The sequence below is a fragment of the Euprymna scolopes genome, chromosome 21, assembly GCF_053919585.1.
Source record: "Euprymna scolopes isolate OS-2025 chromosome 21, ASM5391958v1, whole genome shotgun sequence".
Lineage (NCBI taxonomy): Eukaryota > Metazoa > Mollusca > Cephalopoda > Sepiida > Sepiolidae > Euprymna > Euprymna scolopes.
The window spans coordinates 87,550,297-87,575,370 of record NC_136502.1 but is presented as its reverse complement, the minus strand read 5'-3'; the positions used below and the strand labels follow the sequence as shown (position 1 = coordinate 87,575,370).

The 25,074-nt window shown below is 34.4% G+C and overlaps 1 protein-coding gene across 1 annotated transcript; it reads left to right on the top strand.

Annotated features, from left to right (window-relative positions):
• The first annotated feature begins 12,930 nt into the window (after positions 1-12,930).
• Positions 12,931-22,868, top strand: LOC145242555 (uncharacterized). The gene is made up of 2 exons (XM_080105640.1): positions 12,931-13,140; positions 21,083-22,868. The coding sequence occupies exon 2, from the start codon at positions 21,135-21,137 to the stop codon at positions 22,611-22,613; it is 1,479 nt and encodes a 492-aa protein (XP_079961766.1). The 5' UTR covers positions 12,931-13,140; positions 21,083-21,134; the 3' UTR covers positions 22,614-22,868.
• The last annotated feature ends 2,206 nt before the right edge of the window (positions 22,869-25,074 follow it).

Below are 25,074 nucleotides of genomic sequence, written 5' to 3'. Positions count from 1 at the left end.
GGATAAGGAAAACTCTGATTTGTAAACCTGTGTCACTTACCTCATACGTCTTGGCATCAAACAGGGGAGGGAGGCCTCCCTCATTCCTGGACGATAATCTTCCTAGAGCTGGTGACTTGATAAAATCACCGGTTTGCAAACCTAAACTGCTTAAAGAGTAGATAGGCTCTGCCTATCTATACTCCATACTCTTCTTTGCCTATTAACCAGGAGCAGAGGTACGGCCACAAGGACTCATTAGAGACGCCCAGTGCTTAGCCTTGTTTACTGACTAGGGCAATGAATGCCGTCCCCCATATTTGCCTTATTCCCTTCTTCTATAACTGGCCATCTTGGGGGTGCTTATTTACCATATATACTAACATGATTGGGCTGGGACACTCCTGTCAGACAGGTTTGAGGGTACCAGTTTGACAGTTGCTGGTTGCTGTTTCCAACTGACTGTACAGGAGCCCTAACTCTTTGGTAGCGCTTAGAGCGGCTGTTCTGTCATCAGTTGTGTAATATCGGGATATTTGTAGTGTCATGTCACGCATGGAAAGCCACTCTGCACTCATCTCTGGTGGGCATTTCCGAGGCCACATTCCTGTGGATGAGGAACCGGCTGATGGTCTACTCATGTTGCATGATGGTGGCTATGCACATCCATTTTGCCTAGCGCCTCAATCTAGATCTGAAACTACTACATAGAATGAAACGACAGCTCAATCCAAAAAATGTTCTAACCAGACACACACTCACGCCTCTTCCCTTGAGGCTTGCATTTACACATATCCGAGGGCTTAGAACTAACTTAGATGATGCAGAATCATTTTTCCTAGCAAACTCCCTTGATATCTTAGCACTAAATAAAACTAACTTGTACTCCTCCATTCCCTCTAATATCTTTAACATGTCTGGTTGTCATCCACTTTGTCGTAAGGACTTTAACAGGAATGGACTTGGAGTCTATATTTGTAACACCCTCCCCATGTCTAGGGAATCTTAACTAGAATCAGGTGACCAGCACTTCATGTGCTTTAAACTAAATTTACAACATAACGTTAGCTACTTGTATTTTCTTTATTGCTCTCCATTAACCCAGGACTGTATTATAATCAATCATGTCTCTGACAGCATAGATATAGCACTCTCCCTTGACACTAGTGCCCAAATACATGTATTTAGTGACTCTAACGCCCACCACAGAAATTTGCTTAGCTTTTCTAACTACACTGATGCAGCTAGTAACATCATCCATAATTATGCTATATCCCATTCCTTGCTACAGACAGTAACATTCCCAACCCGTCTCCCAGATCGCCAGTACAGCAAGCCTCACTTCTGGATCTATTTTGGACAACTGTTCCTGAGGATTGTGTAACGAATGCTGATTGCCCACTTAGGAATGCTGATCATGCTGTGATAATGCTAGAATCACTGTAAACTCTCGACCCCAAGTTGAAGAGCCATTGCTCAAAACAACAATGTACTAACATAAGGCTGACTGGGATGCCTAAGAGACGCCCCATGGGGAAATATCTTTTCTCTTCCTGCAGAATAGTGCACAAATGAGACTACTGAATGGTTCAAAGCAGCAATTAAAGCACCTGTTCCTACATGGAAGTTCTATAGCAAACCCCATCCTCCCCAATGGTTTACTTCTACTTGTGCAGCTGCCATTACTCAGAGACAACATGCATACCATAGATTTATCCGGCATAAGTCCTGTACAAACAGACAAAGTATATAGAAACTAGAAGTAATTGTAAGAAAGAAGTAGCAACAGCTAAGAGTGAATATGTTGAAACCACCAGGAAACGCACTGAAGTGCAGAAATTAGGAACTCATGATTTCTGGAAAATCTACAATAGTATACTAAATAATGGGCAATTAATAATTCCCTCACTATCCAACAATCATAAGGTTGTTTGCACAGCAACTGAGAAAGCGAACATGTTTGCCTGTTATTTTCCCTCAAACTCTACCTTGGACCGAGAAAACCATTCCCTCCCTGATTTTCTTCTGTAGACAGAAACCACACTAGATGATCTTAAAATCACCCCTTCTCAAGTACATGATATCATAAAAAACCTAGACCCCTCAAAACCATGTGGACCTGATCTCATCTCGGCTGTGCTATTAAAAAATTGCTTTGCTGAGGTTGCTCCAGTTCTCTCTAAACTCTTTAACAAATGTCTTAACGAATCTTGCTTTCCTGACAGCTGGAATACTACTTCTGCGGTACCAGTTTACAAAATCTCTGGTGAACGAACTCATTAAATTATTCTGGCGAACGAAGTCATTAAATTATTGCAAATTAACCTCCTCCTGCTTTTCGCCAAAATATTTCAGTCTTTAATTAATCAAGCTCTAGTCCACCACCTTACAGCTGCTAAATTTCTGTTTGACCATCAATATGGATTTAGGCAAGCCCATTCTACTGCAGATATTATAACTGTAATCTCTGAACGTATATACCAAGCATTGGATAAGGCAGGGATATATATCTAAGGCTTTTGACAGGATATGGCACGATGGTCTTCACATGAAAATAAAATCTATGGTATTACTGGATGAATGCTTAACAATTAAATCCTCCTTAAATGAGAGAAGAATCCAGGTTGTCCTCGATGGGTGTACGTCCAAACAGGGACCGATCTTTACCTGATAAACTTGTCTCTGACATGGATATATTTGCCGATGACACCACGCTCTATAGCAGGCACGTGGGAAAAACTAATGAGCACATATCTAAGGCAATGGCGGAAACCCTAGAGGAAGACCCTCAGTCTGTAGTGGAATGGGGTCAGAAATGGATGGTAATATCCAAAGCTGCCACGACAAAGCTCGTTTCCTTTAATAATTACATAAAACCTTACCAACCACTAATAGCTATGGCTAGAGATACTTTACCTGAGAGTACTTCATTCAAACTCCTCGGCTTAAACTTCACAGGGAACATGAGTTGAAATAAATATATTGAGATCATTGCCAAGGCTGCTGCGACAAAGGTGGGCTCTCTCTACCATGTTAGAAAGTTACTTACGCCTGAACGTATCCTGTACCTCTACAAAGCCACTATCCCCCATGTATCAAGTACTACTGTCACATTAGGGCAGGTCGATTTTGGAACCCCGGTGAGGCAATGGTGATGATAGTTGGGGTTTGACATAGAAAAGACCTACACGAAATATTTTTTTCAAAATCGTTATCTTTGCTTGAGGTAATGACTTTAAAAGTTGAAAAATTGAAGCTATTAAAAGTTTTTCGGTGAATTGCCAAGCACGTCCCGTCATCAAAACAAACCGTACTGTTAAGAAAATGGAATCATTATTTAGAAAATTTTAAACTACATTTTTCAATAAAATGAGTGAGGATAATAAATTAATAAAATAAATATTAAGTATAAAGTCAAAATTATGTTTTTTTAAATAATAACGACCAAAGTTCGCTTTTTCATTTCAGGACCTTTTTTTGGGGGGGGGGGGCATTTTAGATTTCACCGTTGCAAAACACACTCGTTATTGATATTGAAAATTAACGTTTGTTTATTATTTAATTTGAAAACATTACGATTTAGGCTTAATTATTTCAAAATGGAAAAACAAAAAAGATTTGTTTAAAATATATATTATTATATTCCAAGTGTCTGCAGGGAATTTAAACATATTTGTTTTATCTTTTTTAATTTGTTTTTCGATTAGGTTGGTGTAAAAATAATGGCATTTGTTGACGTTCAAATGAACGTCAAAAACATTATTTTTGCACCAACCTAATATTTCACATCGAATTCTATTTTAAATTTTTATTAAAATATGGTAATACTCCAGTTTTATATTTAAAAAAAATAGTCCATACAATTTTATTCTACACATTCTTTACAAAACATAACCACGTAAGTCTTCAAGTGTTTCTACTTAATAAAAAATATATACTTTGCAGAAAATTAGTGTCAAATTTTTATTTCTTTTATTTTCAGAGAGTAATTGTTTTTAAGCAGTGTTTTTCTTCTAAAATGATAGTTTTAAAATCAGATAACCCACAAAGATTAATATGAGTAAATAAGGAAACTGCTTTAAAGGTTTTCCTAATTTGTGCATCTATGTTATTTTGCTAAAATAACTTTATTATTTAGAAAACCATTCTTAACATGGGGAAGATAGGAGGTTGTGTTGTAACTATTCTGTACTTTCACCTAAAAATTTAATAAACAAAAATTTCATAAAAATTAAATTTAACTTGAAAATATATTAAAAATAGCATGGTAACATAGATGCACAAGCATTGGTTTTTCAAACTCTAAACACTCGTTTAAAATAGCACAGCTACAGCAAGAATGAGTCTCTTTATGAATAAATTCATGTTATCGAAGGAGGAGCTAAAGTCTGCTAAAACTGTCTAAACTAAACACTACTATGCCTCTAATTTGGTTTTGTCCTCTCTCTTCAATATATCTAATGCAACTCTACAAAGTTTTTTATTATTTCTTATAACTAGCGCTTATTTTTTTACATACGAAATTGGAAGATAGCTTAAATCAGTTTCCTTCAGTTATAATCCATTTATTTATTTTACTTTTCAGATTAAAATGTCAGTAAAAGCACAATGTTCAGTTTTAACCCGTGGTTCACAAAATTTGCTGGTCCACCTTGTCGTTTGGATGAAATAGCATCTTCAACTTCACAAGTCATCCAGTTTAGTTATTTCCTCGAAAACAGTTATCCCCACTTAAAAAAATAGTGTGATTTCTATGTTCCTACTTACAATGCCTCCCCACAGGACAGAGTTAGACACCAGGGTCGTTTTTTAACGTGAAGAAAAGGAACAAAAATTAAAAATTGTCTCAGTCGTGAAGGACTTCTCCTCCACTGACAGAGAACAGTAAATTGAAGTGCAGCATCTGAAGAATAGATACTACACTTTGAGATATTAAATCTTTTATTCATGTTAAAAAAATACAGTCAAAATTAACGATGAACAAAAAACTTAGGCACATGGCCAACTCAAAAGGGGGGATTTTGGGGGGCGTTGGTCATCCTTGTCACTCCAGAACTAAACAAAGTCAAAAGTTTCTCCCAGCTAGTATCTTCTTTCACCATAATACCGCATTCACCCTTTCATATTGGGGGACGTCCTAGTAACTCCCAATTTTTAAAACATTTTTTATTGACGTGTAAAAACAAAAAAGATAACAATAAAATGGTACAATAATTCATTTGTGTCGAGGGCGGAGGAAGAAAAAACAAAAGGTGATTAGTAGGACCCTCCCAACCCCGTCTAGTTGATAGACTGCCTGTTCCACTAGGTTTGTAAAAGGAACCTCGCTTCTGCGGGTCAGTCTCTAGGTAGGGATGCCCTCTAGATGGGGGTGAATGGAGAAAAGAAAATTTTTGTGGGTAAGGGATGGAGGTTAGTTTGTATTTCTTTTTCTCCAAGATGGGTAAAATTTAGAGGAAGGGGTGAAAACAAAATTGCAGGTAAGAGGGGATGGGGATCTTAGAGGCTTCCTAATCGGGGAGGGATGGAACACACACTCAGCTAGCTGAGAGACTACTTGTTTAATTTTACTTTACAGAACTGCGCGTTCCACACCTAGGCGGGGAACACGTATTCAAATTTGGCTCCTCTTCGTACACACAGACTTCTGTTAAATGCCGCGCGATGCAGCCTTCTTCTATCACATCTGATCTTCACCCGTAGTTGGTGTTTAAAGAACACGATCAGATCTTGATCAGAAAAAGACAACACCCCCCGGCAACCTTGCAGACGCGACGTCCAAATCACCATTCTCGCCACGGCCAGGATCGTAACATAGACCATTTGTCTTTCCCGGTCCCACGGCGGCCTTACGTTGTCCACAACATTGGATACAGTAATTGGGCGAGGATGCTCAGGATCGATGCGAGCCGTCACTCCGCTGACATACGACCAGTACTGGCGGAGTTCGCGGCAACCCAAAGGCCAGGTAAAGAAATTAATTAGTACTTGGCAAGTAGTTAATCCACAATTGCCTTTGTTAGGGGAACGTTATATAGGACAGGATGTCAATATATTTTGCTATAAGAGGGCCAAACAGATTGACAGGAAATCTCTTGCAGCAACCAAAGTGAAAAAAATGAAGGAACTGCAAAACAGATTGTTTGATATATTTTCTTGTAGCTGTAAACTTCCTGACTTGAGATGTAATGAATTTGTAGTAAAGTGCAAGACAGGAAATTGTCAAAAAGGCACATAGTCTGCACTTGTCCTGCTAACTAGGAGGTAAAATTAATTCTATAGATTCACCTGCAATTATGTTCCTTTTTTGTGGAAATAAAATAATATATTGGTATTTTTTGCAATTTTCAGGTTCCACTAGAAGAACTGCCATTTAGAGCAATTTTTAAATTAATTGATGGTACAAGAAAAAGCCTAACAACATTTACTGGTCTTTTGGATAAACTTTGTATCAATAATTATCAAGATTTGCCTCAAGTAGAATTCTAAAAAATTAGTGCCCCTCCCGATCATCATTATCTGACAGCAGAAGAAACAAATAATTTAATTGTGAAGACCAGAGTCTACTTTTTGAGAGTATGCTGTTGGCATTTCTCGAGAAATTAAACTAAGATATGCAGCTTAGAAAATTGTGCCCTTGAATCAAGCAAGATGGCTAACATAAGCCACACGGTTAATGTGTTTATGGACCAGAGATGTCTATCGCCAAACACTATGATAAATTAAACATTCTGGTCAAATTTATCATCCAAGTGGTTTGAGATCAAAACCGACAATAATTTTTTTTAACTAACAACAGTATATTTTAATATGATTCAGAGAACAAAAACAGTTAACTGAAATCCAAATTACTGTTTTAAACAGTTTCAACTATAGTGCTTTTGCAGTATTTCCAGAAAATATAATATCGATGATAAACTCAGATGAATCGGATGTGAGAGAAAAGGGCATTCAAACGATTTTGTCCATTAGGTAAATAAATATTTATCCATTAAATTTTATTAGTTTTCTCAATTTACCCAAACAAACAATAGTCAGTTTTATTCATATTTTATCACAAAAATATAAAAAATAAGTGTTTTCAAATAATTGTTTTCATGTTGTTTTTTCCAGAAATAGTGAACTCCAAAAAAAAAAAAAAAAAAAAAAGACTGAAAAAGATTACTGCTATCAAGTTTGCAGAAAAACTGGTTAAATTTGATTGATTTTTCTAAAAAAGTTGTATATAAGCAGGAAGCAACACATAGATACATTATTATAAGTCATCGTGCCAGCAAATTAGACCTTCATTTTTCTTGAAAAGAAATTATGCAAAACAATTTAGTTCTATCATAACAGTTTATATTATTGTGTTTAATAAAAAAAATTAAAATACATGGTTCTGTAACTTGTTTCAAGTTACAGAATTACAATATTGTGTAATACATCTCCACATATCTTTTTAGATTGTGAAATTTAAAAGACTTAGTTGCTAATTAGCTTTTTTACAATTTTTGTTTAATCAATGCAGTAAAAGTTGAGATATTTTGCTAGTTGTGATTCATAATTAAAATTATAATTCATGTATTTATTTTTCTTTCAATGTATTTCATATGAATATATCAATTTTAATTGGATTTTTTATAAAAATAGTGAAATTTCAAAGTCAGTGTTGTGTAAAATGCTATGAAAATGAAGGATTTTTTCAGCATTTTTCTACACGATTTTTAAAATTAAATGCTCAATTTTCTGTTCAAGATAGGAATCTAATTTTTGGTATCTGTTCTTATCACATCAAATTCCAACTATCATCACGAGTGCCATGTTGATTTTCTGAAAAAAGTTGCAAATCGACCTGCCCTAAAATATTTATTTAAAAAACATTTCGGCTGGTGTATCTGCTACTAGTCTCACGCTCCTGGACGGTGTTCAAAAGAGAGTCGCCAACCTGATAGGTCCCGAACTGTCATCTAAGCTTCAGCCCCTGTCCTATCGACGAAATGTTGCATCCCTCTGCTTGTTTTACAAGTATTTTAATGGTGGATGTTCTGATGAACTACAAGCTCTTGTACCCCCTCGATTAAAATACTCCTGACAAACCCGACAACCAGCAAAGTCTCACACCTACACAGTAGAAATCCCCAGATGTAAGAAGCCTTCTACTCTAATAGCTTATTCCCCAGAACTGCTAGACTTTAGAATTCTCTTCCGGGTTCCTGCTTCCTGAACTGTACTGACATGCAGAAGTTCAAGTGTAATGTCAACAGACATCTTGCTGCTAAACTCCCTACATAGTACCCCTGCATTTTAGATCCCTGATAGTAGTCCCGTACATCCAAGTGGCAATGTGCCTTCTTTGGCTAGAAAATGTAATAAAAATAAACTGGTAAAACCAAATAGGAAAACCATGTAAAAAAAATAAATTCCGACTCCGACTCTGACTCCTTGTACTCTTAGAAATCCGACTCCGACTCCAGCTAAAACCTCCGACTCCTTCTGACTCCACAACACTGCACTCAACTGCTGTCGTTTATGTTACTGCGTGCTCGCGTGTATCGTAAACAAAATCTGGAAAATGGTGCAAAATAATCTCTGGGTTCAGAGGTTAATACCATGCAAACGGTAAATTTGAGACGGGTTTGATTATCAGATTCGTTGTCAGCGACCTTGATTACCCCTAAAAAACAAAAAACAAATTAGAGTGGTCGGTGTTCTGTTGTAGCGTATCCTTATATTTACCATTAATATTTCAATATTAATGATTAATCAAATATTATAAAAAATTTACTACTTGTTTAGTTTAATCAAGACATTAAAAAAATGAAAATATTTAAAAAAAAAAAAATTATATTGTACGTACTCGTTATGGAATTAAGTTCTCATTAAAAAAAAAAAGGTTGTTTAATTTGATCAATTAGTTTTTGTTTTTTACAGAGGAAAATCAAGTTTTAATGGGATTGATCGTCTTGCGACCATTTTGCCTATTTCGCAAACGTGATTAACAAAGGACAAAATGAAAAAAAGAATTTAAAAAAGGGCAGAGCAGCTCTGTAAAATATGTGAAAAAAAACTAACATGTTTCTGCACATGTTTCAAAATAATCTCATCAAATTTTGACAAACTTTAAGCGCTGATTAGAGTTACCTCCCCTGGCGCCCCCTCTTCGTCCGAGAAAGAGGCAAGATGGCCACGAAAAATACCCCGGATATCTTAGCACTAAGTGAGACTAACCTACACTTCTCCATCTCCTCTAACCACTTTAACATGCCCGGATATCTCCCACTCTGCCGTAAGGACTCTGACAGACACATGCACGGACTTGGAGTTTACATTCGTAATACCCTCCCCCTGACTAGAGAAACAAACCTAGAAACGGATAATCAAGCCTTTATGTGCTTTAGACTAAACATGCAACACAACATTAGCTACTTTTATTTTCTCTACCGCTCTCTCTCGACTCAGGACTGCACCATAATAAACAAAGTCTCTGACAGCATAGACACGGCACTCTCCCTCGACACTAGCGCACAAGTACATGTATTTGGTGACTTTAATGTCCACCACAAAAACTGGCTTGGATTCTCTACTTACACAGATGCAGCGGGCAGCACAACTCATAGCTTCACTATATCTCACTCCCTATCACAAATTGTTACGTTTCCAACCCGTTTCCCTGACCAGGAAGAACAACACGCATCACTTCTAGATCTGTTTTTGACCACAGTTCCCGATGATTGCATACCGAAGGCCCACAGCCCACTCGGGAACGCTGATCATGCAGTGATAATGGTTGAAATCGCCCTAAACTCTAGACCCAAAACTGAAGAGCCAGTGCTGAAAACGAGATATTATAAAAAGGCTGACTGGGAAGCCATCAGGGAACTAATCAGAGATACCCCATGGGGAAATATTTTTTCTCTCCCTGCTGAACAGTGTGCAAACAAGACCACTGACTGGTTCAAAACTGCAATCGAAGCGCATGTTCCCATGCAGAAATTTTATAGTAAGCCTCACTCTCCCCAATGGTTTACTTCGACTTGCGCAACTGCCATTGCTTAAAAGCAGCATGCATACCGCAGATTTAACCGACATAAGTCTAGTTCAAACAGACTGAAGTATATAGAAGCTAGAAATAACGTTAAGAAAGAAATAGTGACAACTAAGAGAGAATTTACGGAAACCACTAAAAAACGCATCGAAGCACAAAAACTAGGAACTCAAGACTTCTGGAAAATCTACAACAGTGTAATAAATAATGGGCAATCAACAATTCCCCAACTAACCAACAATCACGGGGTTGTCTCCTCAGCAACCGAGAAGGCTAACATACTTGCCAGCCTGTTTGCCTCAAACTCCACACTGGACTCTTCCAACCACCCCCTACCTGACTTTCCTATGCGGACAGACGCCAGGCTAGACGATCTGAAAATCACCCCTGCTCAGGTGCATGCTATCATAAAAAACCTTGACACTTCAAAAGCATGTGGACCTGATCTCATCCCAGCTGTGCTATTAAAAAAATGCTCAGCCCAAGTAGCTCCAGTTCTCTCCAAACTCTACAACAAATGCCTTAATAAAGCTTGCTTTCCGGGCTGTTGGAAAGCTGCTTCTGTTGTACCAGTATTCAAGAATTCTGGCAAAAGGACTGACCGATCAAATTATCGCCCCATTAGCCTCCTCCCACTTTTTTGCCAAAATATTTGAGATCTTAATTAACCGTGCTCTAGTCCATCACCTTACAGATGCTAAACTTCTGACTGACAAACAATATGGATTTAAACAAGCCCGTTCCACAGCAGACATCCTAACTGTAATCTCTGAATGTATATACCATTCACTGGACAAAGTGGAGGGAGGGCAGAGCGGTAGCTCTAGATATATCTAAGGCTTTTGACAGGGTATGGCATGAGGATCTCCTCAGGAAAATTAGATCATACGGTATCACTGGTAGAATACTTAACATAATTAAATCCTTCTTAGATAAGAGAAAAATCTAGGTTGTCCTCGACGGTCGTACATCTAAACAATATGATATAAATGCGGGAGTGCCTCAGGGGTCTATCCTTGGACCTCTATTGTTCCTCATATTCATAAATGACCTCCCCGACAAAATTGCCTCTGAGATGGGTATATATGCTGATGACACTACACTCTATTGCAGGCACGACAGGAAGACGAATGAACACATTTCTAAAGAAATGGCAGAAACACTAGAGGAAGACCTTCAATCTGTAGTGGAATGGGGACAAAAATGGTTGGTCACGTTCAATGCCGCCAAGACTAAACTAGTTTCATTCAATAATTACAAGAAACCCTCTCTACCACCTATAGCAATGGCCAACGACTCTTTATCTGAGAGTACATCTTTCAAACTCCTTGGCCTAACGTTCACAGGAAACATGATTTGGAACAATTGCATTGAAGGCATTGCCAGGGCCGCTGCAAGAAAGGTAGGCTCTCTCTACCGTGCTAGACAACTACTAACACCTGAAAGTATCCTGTACCTCTATAAGGCCACCATTCGCCCATGCATGGAGTATTGCTGTCACATTTGGGCTGGTGCATCTGCTACTAGTCTCTCGCTCCTTGACAAGGTTCAAAAGAGAGTTGCAAACCTGATAGGCCCTGAACTGGCATCTAAGCTTCAGCCTCTGTCCCATCGACGAAATGTTGCATCCCTCTGGCTGTTCTACAAGTATTTTAGTGGTGAATGCTCTGACGAACTGCAATCACTTGTGTCCCCACGACGTAAGCACCCTCGACAAACTCGACAGGCTGTTAAATCCCACCCCCACACTGTAGATGTAAAAGATCTTTCTACTCTAATAGTTTCTTCCCCAGAACCGCTAGACTTTGGAATTCCATTCCAGGTCCCTGCTTCCCCAACAGTACTGACGTGCAGAAGTTCAAGTGTAACGTGAACTGACATCTTGCTACCCAAATCCCTACATAGTACCCCAGTAGTTGTTGCCCCTGATAGTAGCCCCCTACACCAAAGTGGCAATTTGCCTTGTTTGAGGTGAAAATGTAATAAAAAAAATTAAAAAAACAATCGATCTCATTAACATTTGATTTTACTCTGCAAAAAAAAAAAAAAAAAAAATACTTGATCAAATTAAGTGAAATTTTTTATGAGAACTTAATTCCATAACGGTTACGTACATTATAATTTTTTTTTTTTCAATATTTTCATTTTTTCTTTTTAATATTGATTAAACTAAACAAGTTACCTTCTTTTTTTTTTTTTTTAACTTTTACAAAAAAAAAAGTAGTCTTTATTCGAAGGTGTTCATTTTTGGTTAATTTCTCACTTTGAAATGATATTTTTTTTTTTTTTTAATTTTTAAACCATACTTGTTAAAATAGAGTCGAGCAGTCGAGAGCACTCGAGCGAGAGATCGATTTTTTAAAATATGTGACTTTAAGCAAAAACAACAGTACTTACATAATTATCATGTCGAAAATAATAATATATCTAAAAATTACGAAAATTTACTGAGTAGAAAATTATTTATATTTCAAAATAATTTTTACGGAATATTGGGGGAAAATTGCATTTTCTCTTGAAGATTGCGAATACAGGGGGCGTACTTATCTCCCTTTTCTCCACTGTAATGGCCGACTTTTTGTTTTAGCCGAGAGAGGATATACTTTTTTTTCTTTTTACTAAAAACACAATATGGATTTTCGTAATTTTTGGATATATTACTATTTTCGACATGATAAGTAAGTAAGTAAGTAAGTAAGTAAATAAGTAAGTAAATACAGTTGTTTTGGCTGAAGACGACATATTTAAAAAAAAAAAATCGATCTGTCAGCTCTATCTTTACAAGCACCAATAAATTATTTTTAAAATAAAAAATATATTCTTTACAATGTTTGTAAAAGGTTATATAACACTGTACATCCAACCAGGACATTATAATACTTCTGGTCATCCATACTGTTTTGAGAGGCCCCGATCAAAATTTTGAAAAACTTTTCTTCATTTTAACCGCGAAGGTTTTTTTTTTTTTGTTTTCTTTTACTCATGAGCCGCTAAATTGTTTAAAATTAACACCGGTTATTTTTTATGTATGGGAATTTATGTCATTTACACCGGTTTTGAAAGAAATGTTTTTAGTCTTCATCAAATGTCAGTTTACGTTGTTTATCTTTTAAGCTACAACAAAACAAAAAACGGTAAAGAAATACATTTTCTTTCTTTTCAAATTCTATTTTTAACTAAAACTTTGTACTACTTTCTTGCTTTGTTAAATTTTAATCCATTTTTTTTTAAATGTTCGTTAGGATTTCATTTACCTCTTTTTTTTTTTTTTTATCTTTTACGGCCATTTTTAAAAAGACAAATCTTTCTACAATTTATATTACACCCATTTTTATTTTATTTCTTTTAATAATGTAGATTTCTTATATTATAGGAATTGCCATTTATGTATTTTCAGACGTATTGAAATACTGAAAATTGATACAAAAATTTAAAATATATCTCCTTATAAATGTTATGTCCATGCATGAAATATGGGTATACCGAAATATGTTCCGAATGTCTTTGTTTACTTTCGTTCTCTGTTGACCGTTCTGCTTCACGATGAATGCCCTGGAAAAACCCCTTCTGATTAATGTTTATCAGTTTGTGCTTTTCTCGAAATGTCATAGCTGTCTGGGAGTAATAATATTTATCAACTTCAGATTTGACTACTACTTGTCATAATAAAGAGCAATACGTGCTCTGTGCTGCGACGCACTGCTGCGTGCTGCTGTGCTGCGATGCTGCGTATCCTGAGCTACCAAATCCCTCCTGAATGGCATTTGCTGACTAGGCTTTACAAGGCAATGATTCGTCCCCACTTGGAATACATGTCCCTAGTGTTTCCTGGAGTTTGCAGGGTGATCTCTGATTGTCTTGAACGTCTACAGCGTCGTGCCATGAGATATATACTACATATTCTCTGGCGCGACCCTGTTCACTCTGGAGTATATGATCTCTGATGTCTACTCGCTGGAATATGACAATTGCATCCATTGTCCACGGATTATTTCATGGTTCTTTAGGCACCTCCAAAATTCACCACAGAATTACCCCCCCCCTATATGTAACAGTAACACGATATAACTTTATTATAAGTTAATATTATCAGTATAACTTTTGTACACTTTAAAAGAAGGGCAAAATAAACTACTAATAATTTAAAAAATTGTTTTCATCGTACGAAAATAATGAAATTGCGAGACGAAAATCTTGTTTACATAATTGACGCTTTAAAATAACGTTACCGTATAGTAAGATTTCCGAACGTGGTGAAACTACTTTCGATACTTATCCATTTTAGAATGAAATTACATATAAAATACAATTTCCGTAAAAAATATATGAGGGTTTTTTTGGGGGGGTGGGGGTTAGTGTGTGCCCCCCCCCTATTTATTCCTTCGAAATTTGAACAAAATATATTTAAATCTATCGAAAATTCGCTACTTGTACAGTTTAGTTAAGATATTAAAAAATGAAAATACCGAAAAAAGTTTAAATTGTATGTATCCGTATAGAACGAATTTCTTCGAAAAAAATTTTTAACTTAATTTCATCAAGTAGTTTTTTTTTTTTTTACAGCGGAAAAACACGTTTTTATGAGAGCGCGTTGAAGGTGGCCATCTTGAATTAAAAAAAAAATTTGTTTGAATTTTAGAAATGCCAACGGGAGATAACTCCAGTTAAACCGACTGACACCCCTTCCCATCTTTAATACTAGCTTTTTTTTCCTAAAAATCCAACATGTTGCTCGGTATCATAACAAATTGTTTTTTAGCTGTAAAAAAAATAAACTACTTGATGAAATTAATTAAATTTTTTTTTTTTGGAGAACTTCGTTCCATAACGGATACATACGATATTTTCATTTTTTTAATGTCTTGAAGAGTTCAAATACGTAAAAAAATTATTATTTTTAAAAAATTTAAATACACGCATTGAACAAAAACTTGCCTTGAAGTTGCAATTAAAAAATTGACATAAATTTTATATTGTTTTCTTTTAAAATAACGTTTGTTTTTTTTCTAATTAATATATACTATTATCAGTTGAATTGCCAAAAAAAAAGAAACTTCGTAAAAATTACTAAATTTTTAAAAGATTAAAACGGTTAAAATTCCATTATTTTAAGATGTTCCCTTATAACATAGATTTTTAATTGTTTAAATTATTTTTAAATATTAAATTTGGTGCTAGTAGTGCACTTCCGCGCTATTTTTTAAATCGTATTTCCAAGTTTAATTAAAATATTATGATATGTTTTTTTTATTGAATTGTAAGGTTAAAGTATCGAATAGTTACAAAACACCCTTCCCTCCCATGTTAAGAATGGCTTTTTAAATAATAACGTTATTATTTCAGCACGGATCAATAAGTGCACTAGTACCTTAAATTTTAATATAAACATTACTCTTGTCAGCTATTTTATCGCCAGATTAAAACCGATTAAAAATATTATTGCACAAAAATTAAACATTTTCTGACCCCCCCCCCCCATGATATCTAATTTGTCTCTTTTTGCCAAACAAAAGTATGGAAGCAAGTAACTAAATGAACACTCGTGAAACCGTATTTCATATTTAATATACAAATGTTTATAATATTATTAATCGTTAAACTGTGTAAATCTTAAAACCTAACAAAATTATAACAAAGATTAATTATTAAGTTTGAAGAAGATAAGAAAAGGTTTTAAAAAATCATTAAGTTGCTTCTGCTTTTCCATAGTTCATATAGTTAACACAAGTCTGACGTCACGGAATCATGCTTTCGGTTTTTTTCACAATTCTTCACATTCGGTTGGTGGACCCTATGGTTCTTGCCCTCTCCCGCAATACATAAATATCGTCCTGTGCCTGTGCTGCAGCTGAACGGACCAAACCTGCGACAATATACATTTACATTAGACCCACAGCATAATCACACAGGTGTTTGCTCAGATGTACCTTCGGAGTTCTATATTGTCTATCGTGATTAAGTTTTATGCATTCCCTAATTAGTTAAGCAGTCTTTGTCTATTGCTAACGGTGTTATGCCTACGTCTTAATAAAGAGGGAGGGGAAAGTTTTAAGCAACTAAATTGGCTGGTTTTCAGAATAGAATATTTTTAAACTCGTAAACGTTAATCAGAAGGGACTTTTCCAGGGCATTCATAACAGTATAACCATTATTCATAAGCACTATAGCCATTAGGTTATCCTCAAGTTCTACATGTGTTTGTTTACTTCCGTTTTCTGCTTACCATTTTGCTTCATGATGGCTGCCCTATAAAAGTGGTTTCTGATTAATAATAATGTTAAGCATTCTCCCACCCTCAAAATGGTGATGTCAAACTAGACTGGCACTACACCAAATAGTTGTGAAGAGTCAAGGAGGATGGAAAGACCGAAATGAGAAAGCACTAACCAGAGCTCCACTGGATGAGTGTGAACAGTGCTGGGACCTTGGGAAAGCTTGTTGCCACTGAAATTTCAGTGAAGACTAATGATCATTGCCAGCAAGAAATGTATGGTAAGCAGCTGTTGCGATAATGCAATATCATTTTCAAAAGAAGTCGAGAGTACTATAAATGTGGGAAGACTTGTTGTCACCCAGACTCCAGGGAACACCATTGTTTGTTAGTGAGGAGTAATTTCTGATGATGACCTGTGTGAGAACTCCTAATGAGTACAAATAATAATTGTATACACACACAAACATATACATATATATATATGAAATTGCATGTCACCTTTTGCATTTTTCGGTGCAACTACGTTATAATAGAAATTTAGAAAACAAAAAATTAATTAAAAAAAGAAACAATGGTATCTACTGAACTAAAACTAAAAGCAAGAATATCTACTTAATTGCTATGTCAGAAGTGCTTAAATATTGCTGCATTATTAAAAACCATGAGTTTTCAATCTTTATCTTAAAAAATCATTGCCATATTATAGAAGACATGACATAATAACAAGGGAAATAACTCGGTTATGCTAAAACTAATTTATGATTGTTAACACATGGTTTATTTTTAACAAAATTGGCAATAATTACATGCTATTTACTGCCTTTTGGAACTCTTCAGTGTTATTTTAGCCAAACATTTTATTTTCACTAATTTTCATCAAATGTTTTCGTTAATATTTTATTTTTCTACCCTATCGTTTTTCATAATTTTTGGATATATTCATTACTGTAATATGACAATTAAATAGAGAATATTGGTTTGCTTTGAAATTCAATATGAAAAATTTAGAATTTCACTGTTATAGCATAGTTGCACCCATTTTTCTTACTGATATAAAAAAATATATATATATAAAAGTGAAATTGTCTGTGTGTACATTTCTATACCAAATGCCAGTAGCTTCACTGGTAATTTAAAATCAATAAACATTTATGTTATCATTCTTACCAGCAATGGAAGATTTTTACTTAAAACAAAATCAAATAAAAAAGACAAAAGAATCGTTTTGGCATCGGAAAATAAGCATCAATTTTTCCAATTCTGATACCAATTCCTGATTCCGATTAATTGTCCCAACACTTATATATATATATATATTACTTGTTTATTGTTATATAAACATGGTCACATCCTGCTGCTACAAATAGCCACTTGTTTCAATCAAACAACAGATATCATCAGGCAGCGACTTGACTATTCAAAAGTTCAATGAATAATGGATTTTTATTTTAGGTAGGAACTCTTTAAAAGTTGGAGTTAAAAAACTTAAAACACAGAACTTTAATTATAAGATGTAAAGAGGGAGGGGGCAATTTAAATAAAGTTAAAAGATTATAATGGAGAGAGAGAGAGTGATTAAGAAGAGAGAAAAAAGAAATAGAGAAAGAAAATAGAGAGAAAAAAATATACATATAATATGGAGAAGAAAAAGAGAAAAGATATAAATGGTTATTATAAAGAGAATAAGGACTAGAAGGGAAAAGAAAGAATGATGAGATATAGTTAAAGAGAGAAAGTAAGAATTAATAGGAAGGGAATCTTAAAGAAATTGCCAGTATATAGAAAAAGAAAAAGAAAAAAATCTGCGTGTCAACCAATTTATGAACAGTTATACAATTCAGTAATGAGACAACATTATTAAAAATACAGACAGAAAATACAATCTAAACGTTAGAAGTGACCATGTCAAAAAAGACAGCGAATGTATCCAACTGACATATTTATCACCTAACATACGTCCACGAGTAATATCAACGCAGTTCAAACATACGTCTACAATTAATTAAGCTCTTTATACTAAATGATATAAGTTTAAAGTTTTCGCGTTTTTATTAAATATATAAGTAAAAGAAAAAATAATAATGATAAAACAATATTAAAATTATTATTAATAATAATAATAAAAATAATAATAATAGTAATAATAAAAATAATAGTAATAATAATAATAATAAAACAGAATAAAATTAATATTTATTATCTTTTTAATATAACATATTTAGCCATAAGAGGGGATTAAATAAATTAAATAGGACTAATAAATTATAAATAATAATTTACTAATATTTATGTATATAAAAAGAATACAATACATATATATATATACATAGACATACACACAATTAAAAGTGCATACACACACAATTAAAAGTGGATATTATATCAGATGTTAAAACTGTAAATTTTTTGGATGTGAACTTTGATTTAAAGAAAGGCATCTACCAACCATATAGGAAGGATAACTCAAACCCAATTTATGTACACCCCCTATCAAACCACCCAAAATCTATCATTAGGCATATCCCCAAATCCATTAGTAAAAGAATCAGTGACAATTCTTCCAATCTTGAAACATTTAATAAACATAAATATTTCTATAACAGGGCCCTTAAGGATAGTGGTTACAAAAACACGCAAATTGAGTTCATAGAACCAACACACCCAAACATAAATACAAATAGAAACCGTAAGAGAAAAATCCTGTGGTACAATCCCCCTTTTAATCTGAAACTTAAAACAAATCTAGGAATGAAATTCTTAAACTTAATTGAAAAGCACTTCCCTATTAGTAACATACTACATAAAATTTTCAATAAAAATACAATAAAACTTAGTTATAGCTGTAATGAAAACCTTGAAAAAATAATTAAAAAACATAATAACAAAATATTAAACAAAAATAGCACACCCATTGCTACCGAAAGCTGTAACTGTAGAATTAAATCAAAATGCCCTCTTAAAGGAAATTGTCAAATTACTTCTGTAGTGTACCAAGCAACTATTTCTACTCAGGAAAATCCTATTGAAAAAAAATATTACATAGGAATGACAAATAACAATTTTAAAGAAAGAAATCCCCTCTTATGGCTAAATATGTTATATTAAAAAGATAATAAATATTAATTTTATTCTGTTTTTTATTATTATTATTATTATTATTATTATTATTATTTTTATTATTACTATTATTATTATTTTTATTATTATTATTAATAATAATTTTAATATTGTTTTATCATTATTATTTTTTTCTTTTACTTATATATTTAATAAAAACGCGAAAACTTTAAACTTATATCATTTAGTATAAAGAGCTTAATTAATTGTAGACGTATGTTTGAACTGCGTTGATATTACTCGTGGACGTATGTTAGGTGATAAATATGTCAGTTGGATACATTCGCTGTCTTTTTTGACATGGTCACTTCTAACGTTTAGATTGTATTTTCTGTCTGTATTTTTAATAATGTTGTCTCATTACTGAATTGTATAACTGTTCATAAATTGGTTGACACGCAGATTTTTTTCTTTTTCTTTTTCTATATACTGGCAATTTCTTTAAGATTCCCTTCCTATTAATTCTTACTTTCTCTCTTTAACTATATCTCATCATTCTTTCTTTTCCCTTCTAGTCCTTATTCTCTTTATAATAACCATTTATATCTTTTCTCTTTTTCTTCTCCATATTATATGTATATTTCTTTCTCTCTATTTTCTTTCTCTATTTCTTTTTTCTCTCTTCTTAATCACTCTCTCTCCATTATAATCTTTTAACTTTATTTAAATTGCCCCCTCCCTCTTTACATCTTATAATTAAAGTTCTGTGTTTTAAATTTTTTAACTCCAACTTTGAAAGAGTTCCTACCTAAAATAAAAACCCATTATTCATTGAACTTTTGAATAGTACAGTCGCTGCCTGATGATATCTGTTGTTTGATTGAAACAAGTGGCTATTTGTAGCAGCAGGATGTGACCATGTTTATATAACAATAAACAAGTATTATCAGCTCTTTTTATTGAGCACTATCTAAAAACCTTGTTGAATTCATTAGTCCATTACTTTTGAATAAAAAACCCCGAGTATATATATATATATAAGAAAATGTCAATAGTTTGCAGAAATTATTTTTTTTTACTTTAAAGTTTTGCTGAAGGAAAAAAATTGTTATTGATTTTCAGTGAAAAATATTTGAAATGAAGAATTTGTTTTATGATGCCAAATGTGTCTTTTCTGTGAAAAGTTTTTATTTGTTTATTTTTTTAAATATGCAGAAATTGTACCAATGTAAATTGTGCAAAACTCTTCATAAAATGTACATTGGTACAAGTTTCTCTTGTTTTAACTATTGTAAAAAAAATGCTTGAAACATGACACCTATACTGAAACTGAAACTGTCATACGATCCAACACTATTCTTAACATGGTAATTGATAATCATCGAGTTTTATGAAAATTTTTAATTATTTTTTTGTAATACTACAGTTTATCTTCCTGTTCAGAAGATTATTATGATGGCTGCAATTTTAAATAATAAATCAAAGGGAGATAAATCGTTGCAGTTTAAAATATGCATTATCTCCCTTACGTTATTGAAATTCCTATTAAGCATTTTTTTTTTTTTTTCTTTTTAATTTCTACATTAATAATCATTTGTTTCAGTATAAGTTTGTCTTTCACCATTATTTTCATCTTAGTTTCTGGCCTATTTTGTAAATTTTATTTTTAATCTAAATTAATTAAAAAATATGCTATTAGTGAATTCCAGGTAACCCTAGAATATGAGATTTCAATTTTTTTTTTTTATTTGTTTTTTGTTTTTTTATTTGTTACTTATAACCTTTTGAACTTTCTTTTATTCCAGTTACCAAGACCATTTCCTGGACTTATTTCACTACCTTGTTAAGCTTGCTAATATGAGCTCTTCCCAATCCACAAACTTCAAATGTTCCGACTGTAACAAAACATACCTACAGCGATCCAATCTCTACGCTCATCAGACAGTGCATTTTAGTAAGGTTCCACTCCATTGTAAGAAATGCCGGAAATCCTTTCCTGATGCTTTCACCCTTGACCTCCATCTTCGAAAGTCCTCATGTAGGCCACAAAGTACTCGGCGCCATGTTTGTACTGTTTGCCATCGGGCATACTACCGTGCCAGTACCTTGGCCCTTCATCGGCAAGTTCATTTCATTTCTCGACCTTTTGCTTGCACTTTCTGTAATGCAGCGTTCTCTACGAGGCGGACCCTTACACGCCATTTGCAAGCTCATAACAACTGGGAAATCCCTCGGTGTCAGCTTTGTGGCTTAGTCTTCTCCCAACAGTCTACTCTTCGTACACACAAGTTCCTGCTGCGTTGCATTTATCCACATAACTGCAATACGTGTGGCCAGAAATTTGCACTCAAGGCACAGCTGCAGCAGCATAAAAAGATACACAAAACCATGTTGAATGGACCATTTAAATGTGGACTGTGCGATAAGGAATTTTCTCTACGGAGGACGCTCATTGTGCATTGGCGACGACATCTGGCCGGTCCGACTTTCACCTGTTTTCTTTGTTCTAAAGCGTTTTATTTGAAGACAAGATTAGCCACCCACCTTCGTTCACACGTTCTGACTGATGCTCCGCCAAATGGGAAAGAGAAGAAGGACGAAGTGAATGTTGATCTCACTCCATTTCATTCTTATTCTGTAAAATCATCCAAAACCTCTGACAGTGGATGCAGTCAAGATGACAGGTCTTTGAAAGCTATTACCACATCCAAAACAAGTGCAGTCGATGCACCTCTAAGTGCGTCCAGGATATACCGTTGTATTCCATCTACTGCAAAAAATATCTACGTTGATTTGGGTAAAAGAAACACGCTCGCTTTAGCACAACGTCAGCAGGTTGTCTCCCGCGTCAAAAACATTGTTTCAAACAACAGTGCAAAAAATACACCAGCGAATAAAGAAAAGACTAAAAAAGCCCCAGCATTAACAAAGAAGATTCAGTCAACAGCAAATCCAGTTTTCCAGTGTAATGTCTGCAAGAAAAGATTTGCTGACAAAACGTCTTTGAAAGGTCATCAAAAGAGGTCTCACCTTTGTCCAAGTGGACAACAAGCCATGGCTGCAGCAAATGTTCCAAACAGTGAAAGCTTACCCAAACAAACTCCGAGCCCTTTCCCTTATGGAAACTCTTCAGTGAAGATCATTGTCGCCTGTTCCCGCTGTGGCGAGAGGAATTTTAAGTCATTGGAAGAGCTTGAGCGTCATGTCTGTTCTAAACTAAAGAATAAAGAACACATGTGTACTATCTGCGGCAAGGTTTTCAAGTTTCGGTGCCGTCTAACCACTCATATCTTGAGTCATGAGCAAGCTAAACCCTGTCAAGTGCCATATCCATAAGTTAACATATTTTATGGCAGGAACAAATTAAATCCTTATGCATGCCACTTCTGGAAGCAATCCTTTGAACCTATTTTCTTCTGTTTCCCAACTATTCTGGCTTTGGTAATTCCTAGGCATTACTATAATCTGAACCAGAATCTGTGATTCTTTATTAGAATTTCCTCCATATTACAAAAACAAAAATGAGGAAAAAAAAATCTCTGTATATACCTGTAACAAAATGAAGATCTCATATTTCAAAAATCACATAAATTGGTCATGTAGTTTTATTTTTGAATAAGAATGCCAAATTTTATGAGTAACAAAAGAGTGACTGTTTAATCCAACATTTTGAAAACAATCTCAAAAATTCAAGGGAGATAACTCAACATAATTCAAACTTGCGGGGTTTATGTTGTAATGCATACAAATTCTCATTAATCATTTAAAAAAATAACTTTATGTAATTTTTGGAATGTGATATTTTTGTTTTGTTACGAGTATGTACATCATACAAATTTTTCTTTCTTTTTTTTTTTTTTTTAATATAGGGGAACTTCTGGACAACAACTGAATCTTATAAATTTGAAGAACTTATTAAAAGCATTTATTCAAAAATAAAATTAGTTCTGATAGGAATTTTATTCAGAGAAATAAATAGTTATTCATTTGTGGGCAAAGGGAGATAATTCAGTATATAGTCAAGTAAAACTGATTTATACATCTTAACATTTTTTGGAGGGGGGGGGGGCGGTTATTGTCGAGAATTAACACCTATATTAAAAAATAAAAATAAAATTGATGTAGCCGTGATGAAGTGAAAATATCACATTTCAAAAATCATGTAAATTGATCAAATCATTTTTATATTTTTTGGATTCATCGGACTACTGTTCTCATCTTTAGTGTGATTTTTACAATGTTTCAGTCAATGTAACCTCCGAACGAAATGTTCTGAAAATCACACTCAAGATGAGAACAGTAGTCTGATGAACTCAAATAATACGAATAACCAGTCATCATCTCAAAATTCAGAAATGTTATATGATATTTTTGTTTTATTGCAGGTATGTACATCATACAGATTTTTTTATTTTTGTTTTTTTCCCCATTGCACCACATGCTCAAGATCAGAGGACAGTGAGAACTTGGTCGTTTACAGTCTCTGAAGTGTTGCCGTAGATGGTAGTGTTGTCAGCAAAAATGTCTACGAATGATCTTAGGATGTGATTTAGGAGATCATTGATGTAGATCAGGAAAAGAGTTGGGCCCTGGATGGACCCTCTGAGAGATTCCAGCATTAATACTGTGAGTTTCTGATTTCTGCCCATCAACCACTTTTCTTATGAACCTATTAGAGAGAAATGATTTAATAATTGAACAGATATTTCCAATTGTACCGTTGCTGGAGATCTTGTGAAGTAGACCTTTATGCCATACCCTATCAAAGGCCTTTAATAATATATCAAGAGCAATTATCGTAGAAAGAAAGCCTCTGTCAAAAGATTTGCTAATCCTATGAGGTGTAATTGTTAGCACATCTGCTGTAGATCTAGCAGAACAGAAACTATATTGCATTTCACTGAGAAGGTTATTTTTTCTGAGGTGGTTGACTACTTTTTTATTTAAGCTTATGATGCACAGGAGACTTATTGGTCTGTACTGAGAGGGAGATTACCGATTACCTGAATTCTTAAATACAGGGCATACTGATGAGGTTTGCCAGCGTGTTGGGTAGCAATTCTCCTTAAGACAACGCTTAAACAGCTTTGTAAGTATGGAAGCTAGTCTTAGTTGAAGCTTTTTCAGTACTATAATTAGAATTCTGTCAAGGCCAATTGCTTTTGGAATCGAGGTTCTTGATTAGCTTGGCGACATCACGCGCCAATATTTATATGTCGCATAGTGTGTTCTCAGACACATGAAGAAATACGAAGGGTTGACGGCCCTGATCACATAGGGTAGAATTAGCTGCAAAGTTCTTGGCAAAAAGTTTGGCTTTGTCCAATGCTGATAAGATTACCTCCAGTCCATTGATGATGGTTTGGATAGAGCACGTTTCTATTCAGGACTCTGTTATTGGCCAAAACTAGTGGGAACCAAGCCGCTGGTCAGCTACTTGAGACTTGACGGACTGAGCATACAACTCTCTTTTATTCTTTATTACTCTTTTACAGTGGTTGCTGGCAGTCCTAAAGGCAGTTTTAGTCTCAGTACATTTATTACGTTAGAAGCAATGGAAAAAGTGATTTCTGTGCGCAATGACGGCAGCACATTCTGGAGAGAACCACTGCTGGCTGTTAGGTTTTTGCTGGAATTTTTTTGGAGGGTTTGAAGCGATCTATACCTACAATTAACCATTCTGTCAAATATGATACTATAGAAAACATGGAACGCAGAGATTGATCTGATATAAATGTACAGAAGCTATCCCAGTCAGCCATAGAGTATCAATATAGTGTACGATGGAGAAGCATGT